This window comes from Mobula birostris, chromosome 6, assembly GCF_030028105.1.
Source record: "Mobula birostris isolate sMobBir1 chromosome 6, sMobBir1.hap1, whole genome shotgun sequence".
Taxonomy (NCBI): Eukaryota; Metazoa; Chordata; class Chondrichthyes; order Myliobatiformes; family Myliobatidae; genus Mobula; species Mobula birostris.
Window position 1 is genome coordinate 137,641,360 of NC_092375.1, and position 17,117 is coordinate 137,658,476.

Here is a 17,117-nt window from a genome sequence, read left to right on the forward strand (position 1 = left end):
CTAACTCCCTATACAATATTCTCCTTTCAGGACCTCTTCCCTTTTCCTACCTATGTCATTGGTACCTATATTTACCATGACCTCTGACTCCTTACCCTCCCACTTCAGGATATCTTGGATGCGATCAGAAACATCTTGAACCCTGGCATCAGGGAGGCAAACTACCATCCGGGTCTGCTGACTGCATCCACAGAATCACCTATCTGACCCCCTAACTATCGGGTCCCCTACTACTACTGCCCTCCTCTTCCTTTCCCTACCCTTCTGAGGTACAGGGCTGGACTCTGTGCAGGAGGCACAGCCACTGTTGCTTCCCCCAGGCAGACTGTCCCCCTCAACAGTACTCAAACAGGAGTACTTATTGTCAAGGGGCACAGCCACTGGGGTACTCTCTAGTACCTGACTCTTCCCCTTCCCCCTCCTAACCGTGACCCACTTGTCTGCCTCCCATGGCCCTGGTGTGACCACCTGCCTGTATCTCCTCTCTATCAACTCCTCACTCTCCCTGACCACACGAACATCATCGAGCTGCAGCTCCAGTTCCCTAACACGGTTCCTTGGGAGCTGCAGCTCGGCGCATGTGGCGCAGATGTGGACGTCCAGGAGGCTAGGAGACTCCAGGACCTCCCACATCCGACACTGAGAACAGCAAGCTGCCCTCACGCTCATACTTCCCCCTTTCCTCAAATAACAGGAAAAATTGAAAACCAAATCTACTCTGCCTCGTCCATTTCCGCCTAAGCCTGGTGAGCCAAAGCCCTTAAGCCTTTACTCTGCTTCCGGCTCACTCTGCTGCCCACAAAATGATACTGCCCACTGTATAAGGCTGTGTTCCTTTTAAATCTTCCCGCTTCACTGCCTGACGTCACACGCCTGCGCAGTCCTTTCTTAACTCCAATGATAAGAAAAAATCAAAATGGCTCCCGCCATACTCCCACTCCGATTCTCAGACTTCCTTCTCCAAATTAAACCTGAATCAGGAATTCTGACCTTTTAAATCTTCGGCGCTTCACTGCCCGACGTCACACGCCTGACCAGTGGTGTTCCACAGGATTCTGTGTTGGGACTAATTCTTTTTACATTATATGTCAATGACTTGGATGATGGAATTGATGGCTTTGCTAAAAGTTTACAGACAATACAAAAGTAGGTGGAGGGGCAGTATTTCTGAGGAAATAGAGAAGCTACAGAAGGACTTAGACAGATTAGGAGAATGGGCAAAGAAGTTGCAGATGGAATACAGTGTCAGTAAGTGTATGGTCACGCACTTTGGTAGAAGAAATAAAAGTGTAGACTATTTTTTAAATGGAGAGAAAATACAAAAATCTGAAGCACAAAGTGATTTGGGAGTCCTTGTGCAGGATTCCCTAAAATTAGTTTGCAGGTTGAGTCTATGTTGAGGAAGGCATATGTGATGTTAGCATTCATTTCAACAGGACTAAAATATAAAAGCAAGGATGTAATGTTGAGACTTTATAAAGTACTGGTGAGGCCTCACTTGGGATATTGTGAGCAGTTTTGGGCCATGTGCAGTGCTTATAAAAAGTATTCGCCTGCCCCTTGTAAGTGTTTATGTTTTATTGTTTTACAACATTGAATCACAGTGGATTTAATTGGGCTTTTTTGACACTGATGAACAGAAAAAGACCCTTTTGTGTCAAAGTGAAAACAGATTTTTACAAAGTGATCTAAATCAATTACAAATACAAAACACAAAATAATTGATTGCGTAAGTATTCAGCCCCTTCGTCAATATTTAGTAGATACACCTTTGGCAGCAATTACAGCCTCGAATCTGTGTGGATAGGTCTCTATCAGCTTTGCACATCTGGGCACTGTAATTTTTCCCCATTCTTTGCAAAACTTCTCAAGCTCTGTCAAAGTGCATGGGAATTGTAAGTGAACAGCCCCTTTCAAGTCCAGCCACAAATTCTCAATTGGATTGAGGTCTGGACTCTGACTTGGCCACTCCAGGACATTAACTTTGTTGTTTTTAAGCCATTCCTTTGGCTTTATACTTGGGGTTAATCTCTTGCTGGAAAAAAAATCTCTCAGGTCACAGTTCTCATGCAGACCACGTCAGGTTTTCCTACAGGATTTACCAGTATTTTTCTGCATTAATTTTTCCCTCTACCTTCAAAAGCCTTTCCAGGGCCTGCTGCAGTGAAGCATCCCCAGCCACCACCATGCTTCACGATAGTGATGGTGTTTTTGATGATGTGCATAGCATTTGTCTGATTTCCAAAAACCTCAAATTTGGTTTAATCAGACCAAAGAACCTTCTTCTAGATGACTTCACAGTCTCCCACGTGCCTGCTGGCAAACTGGTGGAGATTTCATATGAGCTTTTTTCCAACACAGGCTTTCTCTTTGCCACTATCTCATAAGGCTGCGACTGGTAAAGCACCCAGTTGTATGTGCATCTCTCCCATATCAGCCACTGAAGCTTGTAACTCCTCCAGAGTTGTCATCTATCTCTTGTTGGCCTCCCTCACTAGTCCCCTTATTGCATGCTCACTCAGTTTTTGAGGATGGCCCGCTCTAGGCAGATTTACAGCTGTGCCATATTCTTTCCATTTCTTGATGATTGACTTAACTGTACTCCAAGGGATATTCAGTGACTTGCAAATGTTCTTGTATCCATCTTCTGATTTGTGCTTTCCAATAACCTTTTCGCGGAGTTTCTTGGAGTGTTCTTTTGTCTTCATGGGGCAGTTTTTGCTGGGATACTGACTCACCAGTGGTTGGACCTCCCACATACAGGTGTATTTTACTACAGTCAACTGAAGCACCTTCACTGCACACAGGTGATCTCCATTTAACTAATTATGTGACATCTAAAACCAATTAGCTACACCAGTGATGATTTGGTGTGTCATATTAAAGGGGGTGAATATTTATGCAATCAATTATTTTATGTATTATACTTGTAATTAACTTAGAGATCTGTTTTCACTTTGACACAAAAGAGTCTTTTTCTGTTGATCAGTCTCAAAAAGCCAAATTAAATCCACTGTGAGTCCATGTTGTAAATGAAACATGAAAACTTCCGGGGGGGGGGGTGAATACTTTTTATAGACACTGTATCTCAGAAAGGATGTGCTGAAACTAGAGAGGGTTCAAAGCAGGTTCACGAAAATGATTCCACGATTAATAGGCTTGTCATATGAAGATCATTTAATGGCTCTGGGCCTGTATTCACTGGAATTCAGAAGAATGAGAGGTGACCTCACTGAAACCATCCATTGGTTTAATTCCCATCACCTTATTTCCTTTTATCCCTGCAGTTTATTTCTCTCAAACACAGAACCAGAATCAGGTTTATTATCACCGGCATGTGACGTGAAATTAGTTAACTTAGCAGCAACAGTTCAGGGCAATACATAATCTAGCAGAGAGAGAAATAAATAATAAAATAAAACATCATAATAAATAAACAAGTACATCAATTACGTATATTGAATAGATTAAAAAATGTGTAAAAACAGAAATATAGTATATTAAAAATTTGAGGTAGTGTCCAAAGCTTCAATGTCCATTTAGGAATCAGATGGCAGAGGGGAAGGAGCTGTTCCTGAATCGCTGAGTGTGTGCTTTCAGGCTTCTGTATCTCCTACCTGATGATAACGGTGAGAAACGGGCATGCCCTGGGTGCTGGAGGTCCTTAATAATGAATGCTGCCTTTCTGAGACACCGCTCCCTAAAGATTCCTGGGTACTTTGTAGGCTAGTGCCCAAGATGGAGCTGACTAGATTTACAACCCTCTGCAGCTTCTTTCGGTCCTGTGCAGTAGCCCCTCCATACCAGACAGTGATGGAGCCTGTCAGAGTGCTCTCCACGGCACAACTATAGGAGTTTTTGAGTGTATTTGTTGACATGCCAAATCTCTTCAAACTCCTAATAAAGTATAGCCGCTGTCTTGCCTTCTTTATAACTGTATCGATATGTTGGGACCAGGTTAGATCCTCAGAGACCTTGACACCGAAGAACTTGAAACTGCTCACTCTCTCCACTTCTGATCCCTCTATGAGGATTGGTATGTGCTCCTTCATTTTACCCTTCCTGAAGTCCACAGTCAGCTCCTTCAGCTTACTGATGTTGAGTGCCAGGTTGTTGCTGCGGCACCACTCCACAAGTTGGCATATCTCACTCCTGTACACCCTCTCATCACCACCTGAGATTCTACCAACAATGGTTGTATCGTCAGCAAATTTATAGATGGTATTTGAGCTATGCCTAGCCACACAGTCATGTGTATACAAAGAGTAGAGCAGTGGGCTAAGCACATACCCCTGAGGTGTGGATTGTGGTCTGCAGGTTATGAAGTCGAGGATCCAATTGCAGAGGGAGGTACAGAGGCCCAGGTTCTGCAACTTCTCAATCAGGATTGTGGGAATGTTGGTATTAAATGCTGAGCTATAGTCAATGAACAGCATCCTGACATAGGTGTTTGTGTTGGCTAGGTGGTCTAAAGCCGTGTGGAGAGTCATTGAGATTGCGTCTGCCATTGACCTATTGTGGCGATAGGCAAACGGGTCCAGGTTCTTGCTGAGGCAGGAGTTCAGTCTAGGCATAACCAACCTCTCAAAGCATTTCATCACTGTAGATGTGAGTGCTACCAGGCGATAGTCATTAAGGCAACCCACATTATTCTTCTTAGGCACTGGTATAATTGTTGCCTTTTTGAAGCAAGTGGGAACTTCTGCCTGTAGCAGTGAGAGATTGAAAATGTCCTTGAATACTCCTGTGAGTTGGCTGGCACAGGTTTTCAGAGCCTTACCAGGTACTCCATCAGGACCTTCTGCCTTGCGAGGGTTCACTCTCTTTAAAGACGGTCTAACATCGGCCTCTGAGACAGAGATCACAGGGTCATCGTGTGCAGCAGGGATCTTCAGAGCTGTAGTTGTGTTCTCCATTTCAAAGTGTGTATAGAAGGTGTTGAGTTCATCTGGTAGTGAAGCCATTCATGCTATTGGGTTTCACTTTGTAGGAAGTAATATCTTGCAGACCCTGCCAGAGTTCCCATACATCTGAGATCGCCTCCAACCTCGTTCAAAATTGTTTCTTCGCCCTTGAAATCGCCCTCTGCAATCATACCTGGATTTCAGGTACACACCCCTTTGTTCCCCTTTGATAATCTTTGCCAAGGGCCGAGAGAAATAGAAAAGGGCTGGTGTCTGTGGGAACTAGGAGAGGAAGTCAGGGTGCATGGCGGCGTGAAAGCAAAGGCACCGATTTCGAGAGATATATTAGAAGCAACCAAAGTGGGTTATGTGATCAAGTTCATTATAACTACTGCATTCCATAGCTTGAAAGACACTTATTTTTTTAAATTGAATAGGGCGTGCGTGAGACTTGGTGTGTTTGATACTTTTCTCTGGAGGTCATTCTTAACAGTAATCAGTGCATGGAGTAGATATTTTGGTAATGTTATTATTAGTTCTTAAGTTTTACAGTCAAAAATCCCGAGATTGGGTTGATTTACATTAATCATTTCTCTGGGAGAGGCCGCTGGTTCGAGTCGCTGCCCTCAGAAGAGCCACTAGTTTGAGTCACTGCCCTCGGAGGGGCCACTGGTTCGAGTTGCTGCCCTCAGAGGGGCCACTAGTTTGAGTCACTGCCCTCGGAGGGGCCATTAGTTTGAGTCACTGCCATCACAGGGGCCACTGGTTCGAGTCACTGCCCTCGGAGGGGCCACTGGTTTGAGTCACTGCCCTCGGAGGGGCCACTGGTTTGAGTCGCTGCCCTCAGAGGGGCCACTAGTTTGAGTCACTGCCCTCAGAGGGGCCACTGGTTTGAGTCGCTGCCCTCAGAGGGGCCACTAGTTTGAGTCACTGCCCTCGGAGGGGCCACTAGTTTGAGTCACTGCCATCACAGGGGCCACTGGTTCGAGTCACTGCCCTTGGAGGGTCCACTGGTTTGAGTCACTGCCCTCGGAGTGGCCACTGGTTTGAAGAGGGGATGCTGTCTTGAGTCACTGCCCTCGGAGGGGACGCTGGCTTGAGTCACTGCCCTCGGAGGGGACACTGGTTTGAGTCACTGCCCTCGGAGGGGACGCTGGTTTGAGTCACTGCCCTCTGAGGGGCCGCTGGGTTCCGATGCGCTCGGAGATGTTATCGAAATTCTGAGATTTACGGATTGGACTGTAGTTCATATTAACTGTAGTTTATATTGGTCCCTTTCAGTTCTACACTGTCTTTTTCATATTCTTGCCCACTCTTTCTTGTTGCGGACTGGCAGGCTGGAGGTTTGGGTGATCTGTTCGCTTTTGTATGAGGGAAGGGTTGTGGGGGTGTTAGGGGTTTGCAAGTTTTTTTTCTTTTCTTTTCGCGCGGGGAGGGGATTGATGTCTTTCTTTCAACTAATATCGTTTTCTGCATTTTATGGCTATCTGGAGAAGACAAATTTCAGAGTTGTATTCTGCATACATGCTTTAATAATAAAATGACCCTTTGAACTGCTCCTCAGTAAACAATGCATGATATTATTTTATACATCCAACTAGTTGATGGTTTGTATTAATTAAAAGGGTAAGTACGAGTGAAATTTTAAGAACGAAGTCACGAGATGTATCTTTTTAAATAGTGGCGAGCTAGAACTGCGACTTGGGAATTTTCTGCCATCATTTTTGTTGGTACGTCCTTCTCACTTTCACAAGTAGCAAAGTTGAGGGTCTCGTCCAAGCAGCAAACCACCACATTTGGAGCGGCAAAAATATGTATAGACTTGGGATAACGTTTTAAAAACACAATTCTAAAGCAATAGGTGCAAGTCCAACACTTCATTTCGCAACCACACTCCCTCACCAAGGACAGCTGCTGCAGACCAAGGCTTTAGCATATTTATCAAGGGATAGCATATTTAGCAGTTTATCAAGGGCGGTTAGGAATGGACATTCATTGCTGTTCTTAATTGCAATTACTGCATCACGCAAAAGAAATAACCTATGATAATTATGTTGATTAAAGAATACAGATTTAAGATACAGCCTGTAAGTTTATTAAAAAAAATGCAATCCTGGCATGGAAGGAAACACTGACATAAATTGAGTTTCCAAAAGGTAAATAAAGAATTACAACCAATTGATCAATAGATAAGTTTTGCAAAATATAAAGAAATGCATCCGCTTGAAACAAGGGATGGGCACCACAAAAGATAAATAGTAAAGAATTGCAACCTCTTTTCCCGGCGCCGCGGCTGAGGGCTCCGCCGCGCCGTGCCCACCCGGATGCGCGCGGCCGATTGGCATCGCGCGTGCACGGGAGCGGCGGTGGGAAGTGGCGACAACGCGGGCGGTACTTGGGCCGGGCTTGAACCTCGGATACGGGCAATGGAGGCGACTGCGCTCTCGTTTCAGTTGTTCTGCCGCGGGATGGCGGCCACAGAGTAAGTGCGGCGGCCATGTCCGAGCGGCGTTCGGCCGAAGGCGGCGGCGCCGCTCCCCCGAGCCCCGGCGCCGAGTACCGGGAGGAGGCCGAGGGAGCGACGGCCGCTGGCACCAGGGCCGGCCGCGACTTGAAGGAGTGGCTGCGGGAACAGTTCTGCGACGGTACGGCGGAGGAGTCGGAGGACACCCGGCTGCATGATGCCACCTACGTGGGAGACCTGGCCACCATCGCCACCCTGCTAAAGGAGGACAACTTCAGGAGGTGAGAGCGGAGTCCCACCGTTTATTATTGTTCATAATTCAGAAATCACCACTGTCCGTGAAACTTGAGCCCGCAGTCTCCATTTATCGCTGCAGTCTGTGTTACAATGCGAGCAAGATAATTTTAATGCGGTCATTCTCTGGAAAATATTACCACCAATCTAATCTGACGGTTGTTGTTTTCACTAACATCTCTCCCTGTACCGGCAGCCAACTTGCCGGTGTCGATAATGTAAGTGTATACCACAGCAAGCCGTATCTCAGTATCTCATTCGCTATCCCCCCCGCCCCCGTCATTGCACAAATACCTGTAGACCCCCAGTTCAGTCAAGACCAATAATTGAACAGGATAACTGGTGTAGGTATAACCACTTCTAAATATATGCGTTTGGAAAGGATCATTTTCCCCGCTTTGCCCATATGTTAACATGCATGCTCTAATTGTAATATGTTTCCTATTATAACATTACAAAATGGTCGGAATTCTTATCAAATCGTTGCATTTGGAGTCATGTTTCTGATGGAATTCTTGCAACTTAATAGTTACAACACAGTTACCCTTGAGAATTTGGGGGGGCTACCTTATTGAACCTTGCGCAGGAAACCATTGTTGAACAAGGGTTTGCAACTTGCAGAGTTCATTGTTGGTAGTGTTCTGGAGGTCTTACTGCCAATGACCTTTTAGGTGGTTGAGAGTCTGGAAACGCTGCATGGATCTTGTAGATAGTAATAATTATACTCATGATGTAGTAGTGAAGAGGGTGAATAGGAATTTGGGTATGGTGGCCATTTGCAATTGCAGTAGATTTTTCTTTTTTTTTGTCTCTGTGGCATCTCATACCATCACACAATGAAATTAATGGACTTTTCCGCAGATAGCGTAGTGATAATATCCAGTTAAGCTCATTAGTTTATGTTGATTGTGGAATAGTATTAGCTCACAGCTCATGACTCCGCTGTCATCTTTGAAATACCATTGTGGTATCTTTTAAAATCATCTAAGACCTATTCACCTAAAAGCATCTGCTATTAAACGTATCTGGGAACAGAGCACCAGTATTGGGTTTAGAAATTATTCAGAACTGCACCAGCTTGGTTTTTGAGTGTCTGGAGGAAGATTGGAACTTGCATCCTTAAGATTGTATGGACAAAATGAACCATGTCATGACTTTTTAGAGTTGTGATATTGAAAGTCTGCAGCAATTCTAATAGACCAACAGGATGGATAAACAACCAATGTGCAAAAGACAACCAATTGTGCAAATACAAAAAAAGCAATAAATGTCAAGAACTTAAGATGAAGAGACCTTGAAAGTGAGTCTATAGGTTGTGGGTACAGTCCAGTGATGGGACGAGTAAAGTAATCTCTGTTTCAAGAGTCTGATGGTTGAGGGGAAACAACTGTCCCTGAACTTAGTGGTATGAGTTCTGAGGTTCCTGTACTTTCTTCCTAATGGTAGCAATGAGAAGAGAGCATGACCTGGATGGTGGGGGCCCTTGATGATTGATGCTGCTTTCCTGCGACAGTGCTCTGTCTAGATGTGCTCAATGGTGGAGAGGGTTTTATCTGTGATACGCTGGGCTGTATCCACTGCTTTTTATAGCCGTTTCTCTTCAAGGGCATTAATGCTTCCATACCAGACCGTGATGCAACCAATCAATATTCTCTCCACTGCACATTTTATAAAAGTTTGTGAAAGTTTTGGATGACATGCCGAACCTTCAGCAACTCCTAAGGAAGTTGAGGCACTGCCATGCTTTCTTCATAATGGCATTTACATGCTGGGCCCAGGACAGATCCTCTGATTCCACTGAGGAATTTAAAGTTGCTGAACCTCTCCACTTCTGATTTCCCCCGATGAGGACTGGCTCATGGACCTCTGGTTTCCTCCTCCTGAGATCATTAATCAGCTCCTTGGTTTTGCTGACATTGAATGAGAGGTTGGTGTTGTGGCACCACTCAGCCAGATTTTTAATCTCTCTCCTATATGCTGATTTGTCACCACCTTAGATTCGGCCTAAGACAGTGATGTTGTCAACAAACATAAATATGACATTGAAGCTGTGCTTGGTCTTATAGTCATAAGTATAAAGCAATGGAGATTGTAAAGGAGATATTGCCAATCCGAACAAATTGGAGTCTGCAAGTGAGGGAATTGAGGATCCAGTTGCAAAAGGAGGTATTGAGACCTAGATCTTGAAACTTATTGATTAGTTTTGTGGTGATAGTATTGAACTGTAGTTAATGAAGAACTTCTTGATGTATGCATCTTTGCTGTCCACATATTCCAGGGTTGAGTGAAAAGCCAATGAAATGGCATCTGCTGTTGACCTGTGTGCTGGTAGGCAGATTGGAGCTGATCCAAGTTGTTGGTCAGGCAGGAGTTGATATATTTCATCTCCAGCCTACAACTTTGCCTTGGCACCATCAGAACCCTGAAGAGAGGGACCAAATATGGGCTGTCTGGGATCTTCACACTTTCCCAGAGGAGCTTGTGGTGGAGTTTATGGATGGATCAGGTTTCTAGGCACCAAAGAATTGTTCTATAGTGAAAGTGGTGTTTTACAAACTGGATCTATGCTGGACGTCATGATTATATCCATGAGAAATTCTGTAGATGCTTGAAATCCAAAGCAATACACACAATGCTAGAGGAACTCAGCAGATTAGGCAGCATCTATGGAAATGAATAAATAGTCAACGTTTTGGGTCACGACCCTTCTTGGAACTAGAAGGGAAGGGGGAAGATGACAGATTTAAAAAAAGAAGTGAGGGGAGGGGAAGGAGGATGGGTAGAAGATTATAGGTGAAGCCAAGTGGATAGGAAAGATAAAGGGCTGGAGAGGAAGGAATTTAGTAGGAGAGGAGAAGAAGATCCAGGAGGAGGCGATGGGCAGGTGAGAAGAGGTAAGAGGCCACAATGGGGAATAGAAGGAGAGAGAGAAAGAGAATTTTTTTTACTGGAAGGAGAAATTGATATTCATGCCATCAGGTTGGAGGCTACCCAGACAGAATACAAGGTGCTGCTCCTCCACCCTGATGATACCCTCATCATGGTGCAAGAGGAGGACATGGACCGACATGTTGGAACAGGAATAGGAATCAGAATTTAAAAAATGTTTGGCCACTGGGAAGTTCCACTTGTGGTTGGAGTGGAGGTACTCGATGGAGTAGTCCCCCAATTTACGACAGGAAGTGAGGGAAGAGATGAATGGGCAGGTATAGAACTTTGACCGCTTTTAGGGGTAAGTGCCAGGAGGGAGATTAGTGGGGAAAGACGAATGGACAAGGGAATTGCAGAGTGAGTGATCCGTGCAGAAAATAGAGGTGGGGGAGGGGGTTGGTGAAGATGTTTGATGGAAGGATCCCTTTGGAGATGGTGGAAGTTGCAGAGAGTAATGTGTTGGATGCAGAGTGTCTTGGGGTGGTAGGTCAGGCCAAGAGGAATTCTATCACTTTTAAAGGCAACAGGAAGGTGGGGTTAGCGTGAATGGTTGGAAATGGAAGAGGTGCGGGTGAGGGCAGCGTCAGTGGTGGAGGAAGGGAAACCCCGAAAGGAAAGCCACATCTTTGGAACACGTGCGGCAGAGGCGAAGGAACTGAGAAAAGGGAGTAGCATTTTTGTAGGAGGCAGGGTAGGAAGTGGTATAGTCAAGATAACTATGGGAATCAATAGGTTTATAAAAGATGTCAGTTGGCAGTTTGTCTCCAGAGGTGGAAACAGAGATTGAGAAAGGGAAGGGAGGTGTCAGAAATACAATCATGATTATAGCATTGCTTTAGAATTGCAGTGATTCAAGAATTTGTGTTATCACCAAGGGAAATTAGAGATGGCCACGTAAATACTGATCTTGCCATTGAGCTATATTGCCTAAATGCATTAACTTTAACATATTTTGATGCCCTGGTGACCTTGTATTCTCTGGCTCGGAGGCCGACGTTCAGCTGTCCAAGAGGGTGAACTTTCGTAAGGTGACAGGCCCCTATAGAGTACCCGGTAGGGCTCTGGAAGCCTGTGCCAACCAACTGGTGGGGGTGCTTAAAGACATTTTCAGTCTCTCATTGCTACATGTGAAAGTTCCCACCTGCCTTAAAAGGGCAACACATATACCAGTGCCCAAAAAGAGCAAGGTGAGCTGCCTTAACCACTATCATTCAGTAGCACTCATATCTACGGTGATGACATGCTTTGCGAGGTTGGTTATGGCTAGAATCAACTCCTGTCTCAGCAAGGACATGGACCCACTGCAATGTGCCTATGTCCATAATAGATCTACAGCAGACATGATCTCATTGACTTTCCTCATGACCTCTGATTGACTGGACAGTACAAAATACCTATGTCAGGATGCTGTTTATTGACTGCAGCTCAGCAACAGTTTATTGCTGTTTATTGACTGCTGCACCATTCTTACAGTTGTGATCAAAAAGTTCCAGAACCTGAGCCCCTGTATCTCCCTTTGCAACTGGATCCTCAACTTCTTAACTGGAAGACCACAATCTAAGTGAATTGGAAATAACATCTCCACCTTGCTGACAGTCAACACTGGCGCACCTCAGGGATGTGTGCGTAACACTCTGCTGTACCCTCTCTACGCCCATGACTGTGTGGCTAGACACAGCTCAAGTGCCATCTATAAATTTGCTGACGATACAACCCTTGTTGGGATAATTTCAGATGGTAATGATAGGGCATACAGGAGCAAGGTATACCAGCTAGTTTAGTGGTGTCATAGCAACAACCTTGCACTCAATGTCAGTGAGACCAAGGAACTGATTGTGGACTTCAGAAAGAGTAAGACGAGGGAATACATATCAGTCCTCATAGAGGGGTCAGAAGTGGAGAGAGTGAGCAATTTCAAGTTCCTAGGTCCTAACCTGGGCCCAACATATTGATGCAGCCATAAAGCAGGCAAGTTGATGCTATATTTCATTAGGAGTTTGAGGAGGTTTGGTATATCACCAAACACTTGCAAATTTTTAAAGATGTACCATGGAGAGCATCCTAACTGACTGCATCAGCATCTGGTATTTTGGCGGTGGGGAGGGGTACTGCACAGGATCAAAGAAAGCTGCAGTGAATTGTAAAATTAGTCAGCTTCATGGGCACTATCCTCCATAGTATCCAGGACATCTTCAAGGAGCGGTGCCTCGAAAAGGCATCCCCATCACCCAGGGCATGCCCTCATTGCTACCATCAAGGAAGAGGTAAAGGAGCCTGAAGGCACACAATCGAAGGTTCAGGGTAGTTCTTCCCCTCTACCATCTGATTTCTGAATGGATATTGAACCCATGAACACTACCTTACTACTTTTATTTCTATTATTTTTGTGCTACTTATTTAAATTTACTATTTTATTTATATATTTATAATATTTACTGTTCAGTTTTTTTTCTCTCTATAATTATGTATTGCATTCTGCTATCACAAATTTAACACATTTCACAACATATGCCTGTGATATTAAACCTGATTCTGATTTGTCTGGTCCTTCGTTATGTTTAAGCTGTTCCATGATTTTTATTTAAGTTGCTTGCACAACCTCTCTGGGTTATTAATGGTCTTTCTGTAGGAAGAATCTAGAATATTTGTCAGTGGTATGTATTTTGACTGTGGCTGAAAAAATATTAATGAGGACTCTAAATTACTTTTGTTGGTTTTGCAGTAACTTATGAAAGCTGGGTTATGCTGAACTTTGTTATAAATGTCAGACACATTGTGGATGAGTCAAACCTTTATCCACTTAAATAGTAGAAGAGATGATTCAGGAGTCTCAACCAGCAGGCTGTTGAACCGAAGAGGATAACTTCACTGACACCAGCACTAAACCATTCCCACAACCTTTGGACTTGCCTTCAAGGGACTCTTCATCTCATGCTCTCGTTATTTATTTATTTATTGCTTGCTTGCTTATATAAATAGTGTTTTTTGTATTTGTAGTTTGTTGTCAGTTGCACATTGGATGTTTGTCAGTCTTGAGGTTTTTCGTTGATTCTATTGTGTTTCTTTGTATTTACTGTGAATGCCTGCAAGAAAATGTATCTCAGGGCTGTGTATGGTGACATGTATGTACTTTGATAATAAATTCACTTTGGACTTTGTTTCTTCATAAACATCCACTATTCAATCACACGAGATTCTGCAGATTCTGAAAATCCAGAGTAACACAAAACGTTGAAGGAACACAGCGGGTCACGGAACTGAATAAACAGCTGATGTTTTGGGCTGAGTCCCTTCTTCAAGACTGGAAAGGAAGGGGGAAAATGCCAGAGTAAAAAGGTGGTGAGAGGAGGAGGACTAGCTGGAAGGTGATAGGTGAAGCCAGGTGGGTGGGAAAGGTAAAAGGGCTGAAGAAGGAGGAATCTGATAGGAGAGGAGAGTAGACCATGGGAGAACGAAAGAAGGGGGACACCAGGGGAAGGTGAGAAGAGGAAAGAGGCCTGTGATGGGAACAGGAGAAGGGGGAAAATACCAGAAAGAGAAATTGATGTTCATGCCATCAGGTTGGAGGTTACCTAGATGGAATATGGGGTTGTACTCCACTGTTCAGTGTCAAAGATTAATTTCATAAGTGGTGCTTCACTCTCAAATTTTCTGGGATCACTCATATTTGCTGCTCTGATTGACTAACCCGATATGTTTGTGTTCTTCTGGCCCATGGTTGTTGGAGAGCAAATGCTAATAAGAATATGTGACTTCAGATTTGAACTGCACAGATTTTATTTTAGACACTCTCCAATCGAAGCGAATCAGTACTTCTCATTGATCTGAAACGTTAACTCTGAGTTTGTTTCCACAGAGACTGCTTAGTTTGCTGAGTACTCTCCATCTTATTTCAGATTTCTGCATCCGTAGCATCTTGTCTTTTGGATTATTAATTGAGCAGTGTGCGAATTGGCAACGAGTCAGGCAGGTTAGAGGTGCAGATGTAAAGAGAGATGGGGAGAAAGCTTCAATAGGTTACTATATTTGGATATATATCCGCCTTGATATGTGCAGCCATTTACTTTACATCAGCCATGATCATATTAAGTAGTGAAACAGACTCCTAGTGCTGGATAGTCTAGCCCTCCATTTTCTGTCTTACTGTTTTATAGGACGCAACAAAGTTCAAAGAAATTTTACTATCAAAGTACCTTGATTCATTTTCTTGTAAGCATTTACAGGAAAGTAAAGAAATACAATATAATTTGGGAAAACTAAAAATAACTAAGACTGACAAGCATCCAATGTGCAAAGGAAGACAAAATATTCAAATAATATACTGAGAATTTGAGTGTAGAGTCCTTGAAAGTGAGCCTCAAGGTCATGGGGTCAGTTTAGTGTTGAGGTGAGTGAAGTTATCCACACTAGTTCTGGAGCCTGATGGTTGAAGGTAATAACTGTTCCTGAACCTGCTGATGTGGGACCGAAGGCTCCTGTACCTCCTGTCTGAAGTGAGAAGAGAGCATGGCGTAGATGTTGAGGGTCCTCCATGAAGGATGATGCTGCTTTCCTGTTGCAATGCTTCTGGTAGGTGTGCTCAGTGATGGGGAGGGCACAGTGTGACTGGTGGAGAAAGAGCTCTTAATGGCCCTTGTGGCTAGGGGGATCAGGGGGTATGGAGGGAAGGCTGGTGCAGGGTTCTGAGTTGGATGATCAGCCATGATCATAATAAATGGCGGTGCAGGCTCGAAGGGCCGAATGGCCTACTCCACCTATTTTCTATGTTTTCTATGTTTAATTGGTTGGGAACAGGGACTCACTGGCAAAGAGGTGGTCCAGCTAACCCCCAAAAGGTGGGGATAGGAGTGGCAGAGTGTATTTTAGTGATGACAAAGGAATCTAAGAGAAATAAGAAATGAAAAACGGGCAGATAAACATTCATGATAGACACATAGAAGGAAGTTGTTGGATGGATCACTGATGTGAGTTCAACTTGGCGGTATGACGTGATTTTCGGTGATGTGTTTGTAGGGGGAGGAATGGATGGAAAGAGAATGGATTGCAGAGGAAGCAGTAACTAACCTTGGTTAAAAAAATTCCCAGTTGAGAGTATATAAGGGGGGATCATTAGACAGTGCCTTTCAGTTTGGACTAAGGAATTTAAGACTCTAGAGATTAGGCCTCTTTATAGTAACTGAGACTATATAAAGCAAAGCGAGAGGTCTATCTGGAGGATTTTAGCTTTGGTATGGGACAAACAAGCAAAGTTGTGCTCAAGAGGGTGATGAATTCCAATTGCATATTGATGATTGTTGTTCCAGAGCTTAAAAAGAAAAGGCATATTTAGTTTTAATAATAATCAAGTCCACTGGAGTATTTGAAATTGATAAACTTTAAATGGCCACTAAGTTCCTGAGTTGGGACGATGTAGTGACATAAACTGCCCATGAGAAACTGCATCCATTTGTTAATGGGTGACACATTGGAATATAAACAGGATGTGTTTAAAAATGATGTGATACAAAGTTGGTGTGTAGCATAAGGGCCGAAAGCTCTACTTGCTAAAATAATCTTTTATGGATGATCAAATAAATAAAGAACAGCATAAAACATAAAAGAAACATAGTTTAAAAAAAACTAGCAGAAGCAATGATGGTTAATGAAACAATCATAGTTATATAATTGCAAAATAAAAGATCTTGAAAATGATATGAAAATCTACTTTGGGGATGAGATGGTCAGAAGCCATGTAAACTCCTTTAAAGTTGACAATGATATTATAAAATGAAAATAGAGAAGTGTGGGAGATCATTTCTGTCATAGGTATCATTGTGCCAGACAACTTGAAATTTTAGGAGTTGGCTAATATGAATATACATCAATAAAATTACAGTAATGAATGCAGTAAAGGACTGCATCCATGGGACCTTCTGGTTTTCATTTTGGAGTTTTAATGCAATGAGGTGAGGACATTGCAGAACTTTTTACTGATCTCTTAACTTAGAGGTTGTTAGATTGAAGGAAAAGTATTCATGCCAGCATATGAATAGTAGGAGAGAGAAGGAAATTACAGACCATTTATTTGCTCTGAAGAAGTTATGGTCTGTCATCAGAGCGGCTGAGGACTGTAAACTTTCACCTGATCAGAGGGGTTACCAGAATTGCCAGTGACCAAATCTTTTGGCTGTATTGCAAATATTGACCAATAATTATCCTGTGAAAAAAGTGTCTACATTTTTAAGTGAAAGTTGCTACTTTAGTGTTTTCTGTCTTTACAGTGCCTGCTACCATTATTTTGACTGAAGATTTTATTTTTTTGGCTGGAAGGATAACCTGACAATCTCTATCAACCTATCTTGAACTGTCCCTAACTGTGAAATTTAATTAGATTGAGATTTATTATCACTGTTGTATATGATATGAAATATGTTGTTTTGCATTATTCTCCTTTTGCTCTACTTATTTTGTAATTTACAGTAAAGGGGTGGCATTCATAAACTGTACAGAAGTTTGTTGGTGGAGGGAAGCTCTTTTCAAGATTC

At 43.4% G+C, this 17,117-nt stretch overlaps 1 protein-coding gene across 3 annotated transcripts in view; it reads left to right on the forward strand.

The window, feature by feature from the left end:
• The first annotated feature begins 7,270 nt into the window (after positions 1-7,270).
• asb1 (ankyrin repeat and SOCS box containing 1) overlaps positions 7,271-17,117 on the forward strand; it is a 32,243-nt gene continuing 22,396 nt past the window's right edge. For all 3 annotated transcript variants that reach the window (XM_072261450.1, XM_072261452.1, XM_072261451.1), the window contains exon 1: positions 7,271-7,649. In XM_072261450.1, the coding sequence (XP_072117551.1) occupies positions 7,402-7,649 (248 nt within the window). In that variant the 5' untranslated portion in view covers positions 7,271-7,401. The remainder of the gene's footprint in view (positions 7,650-17,117) is intronic.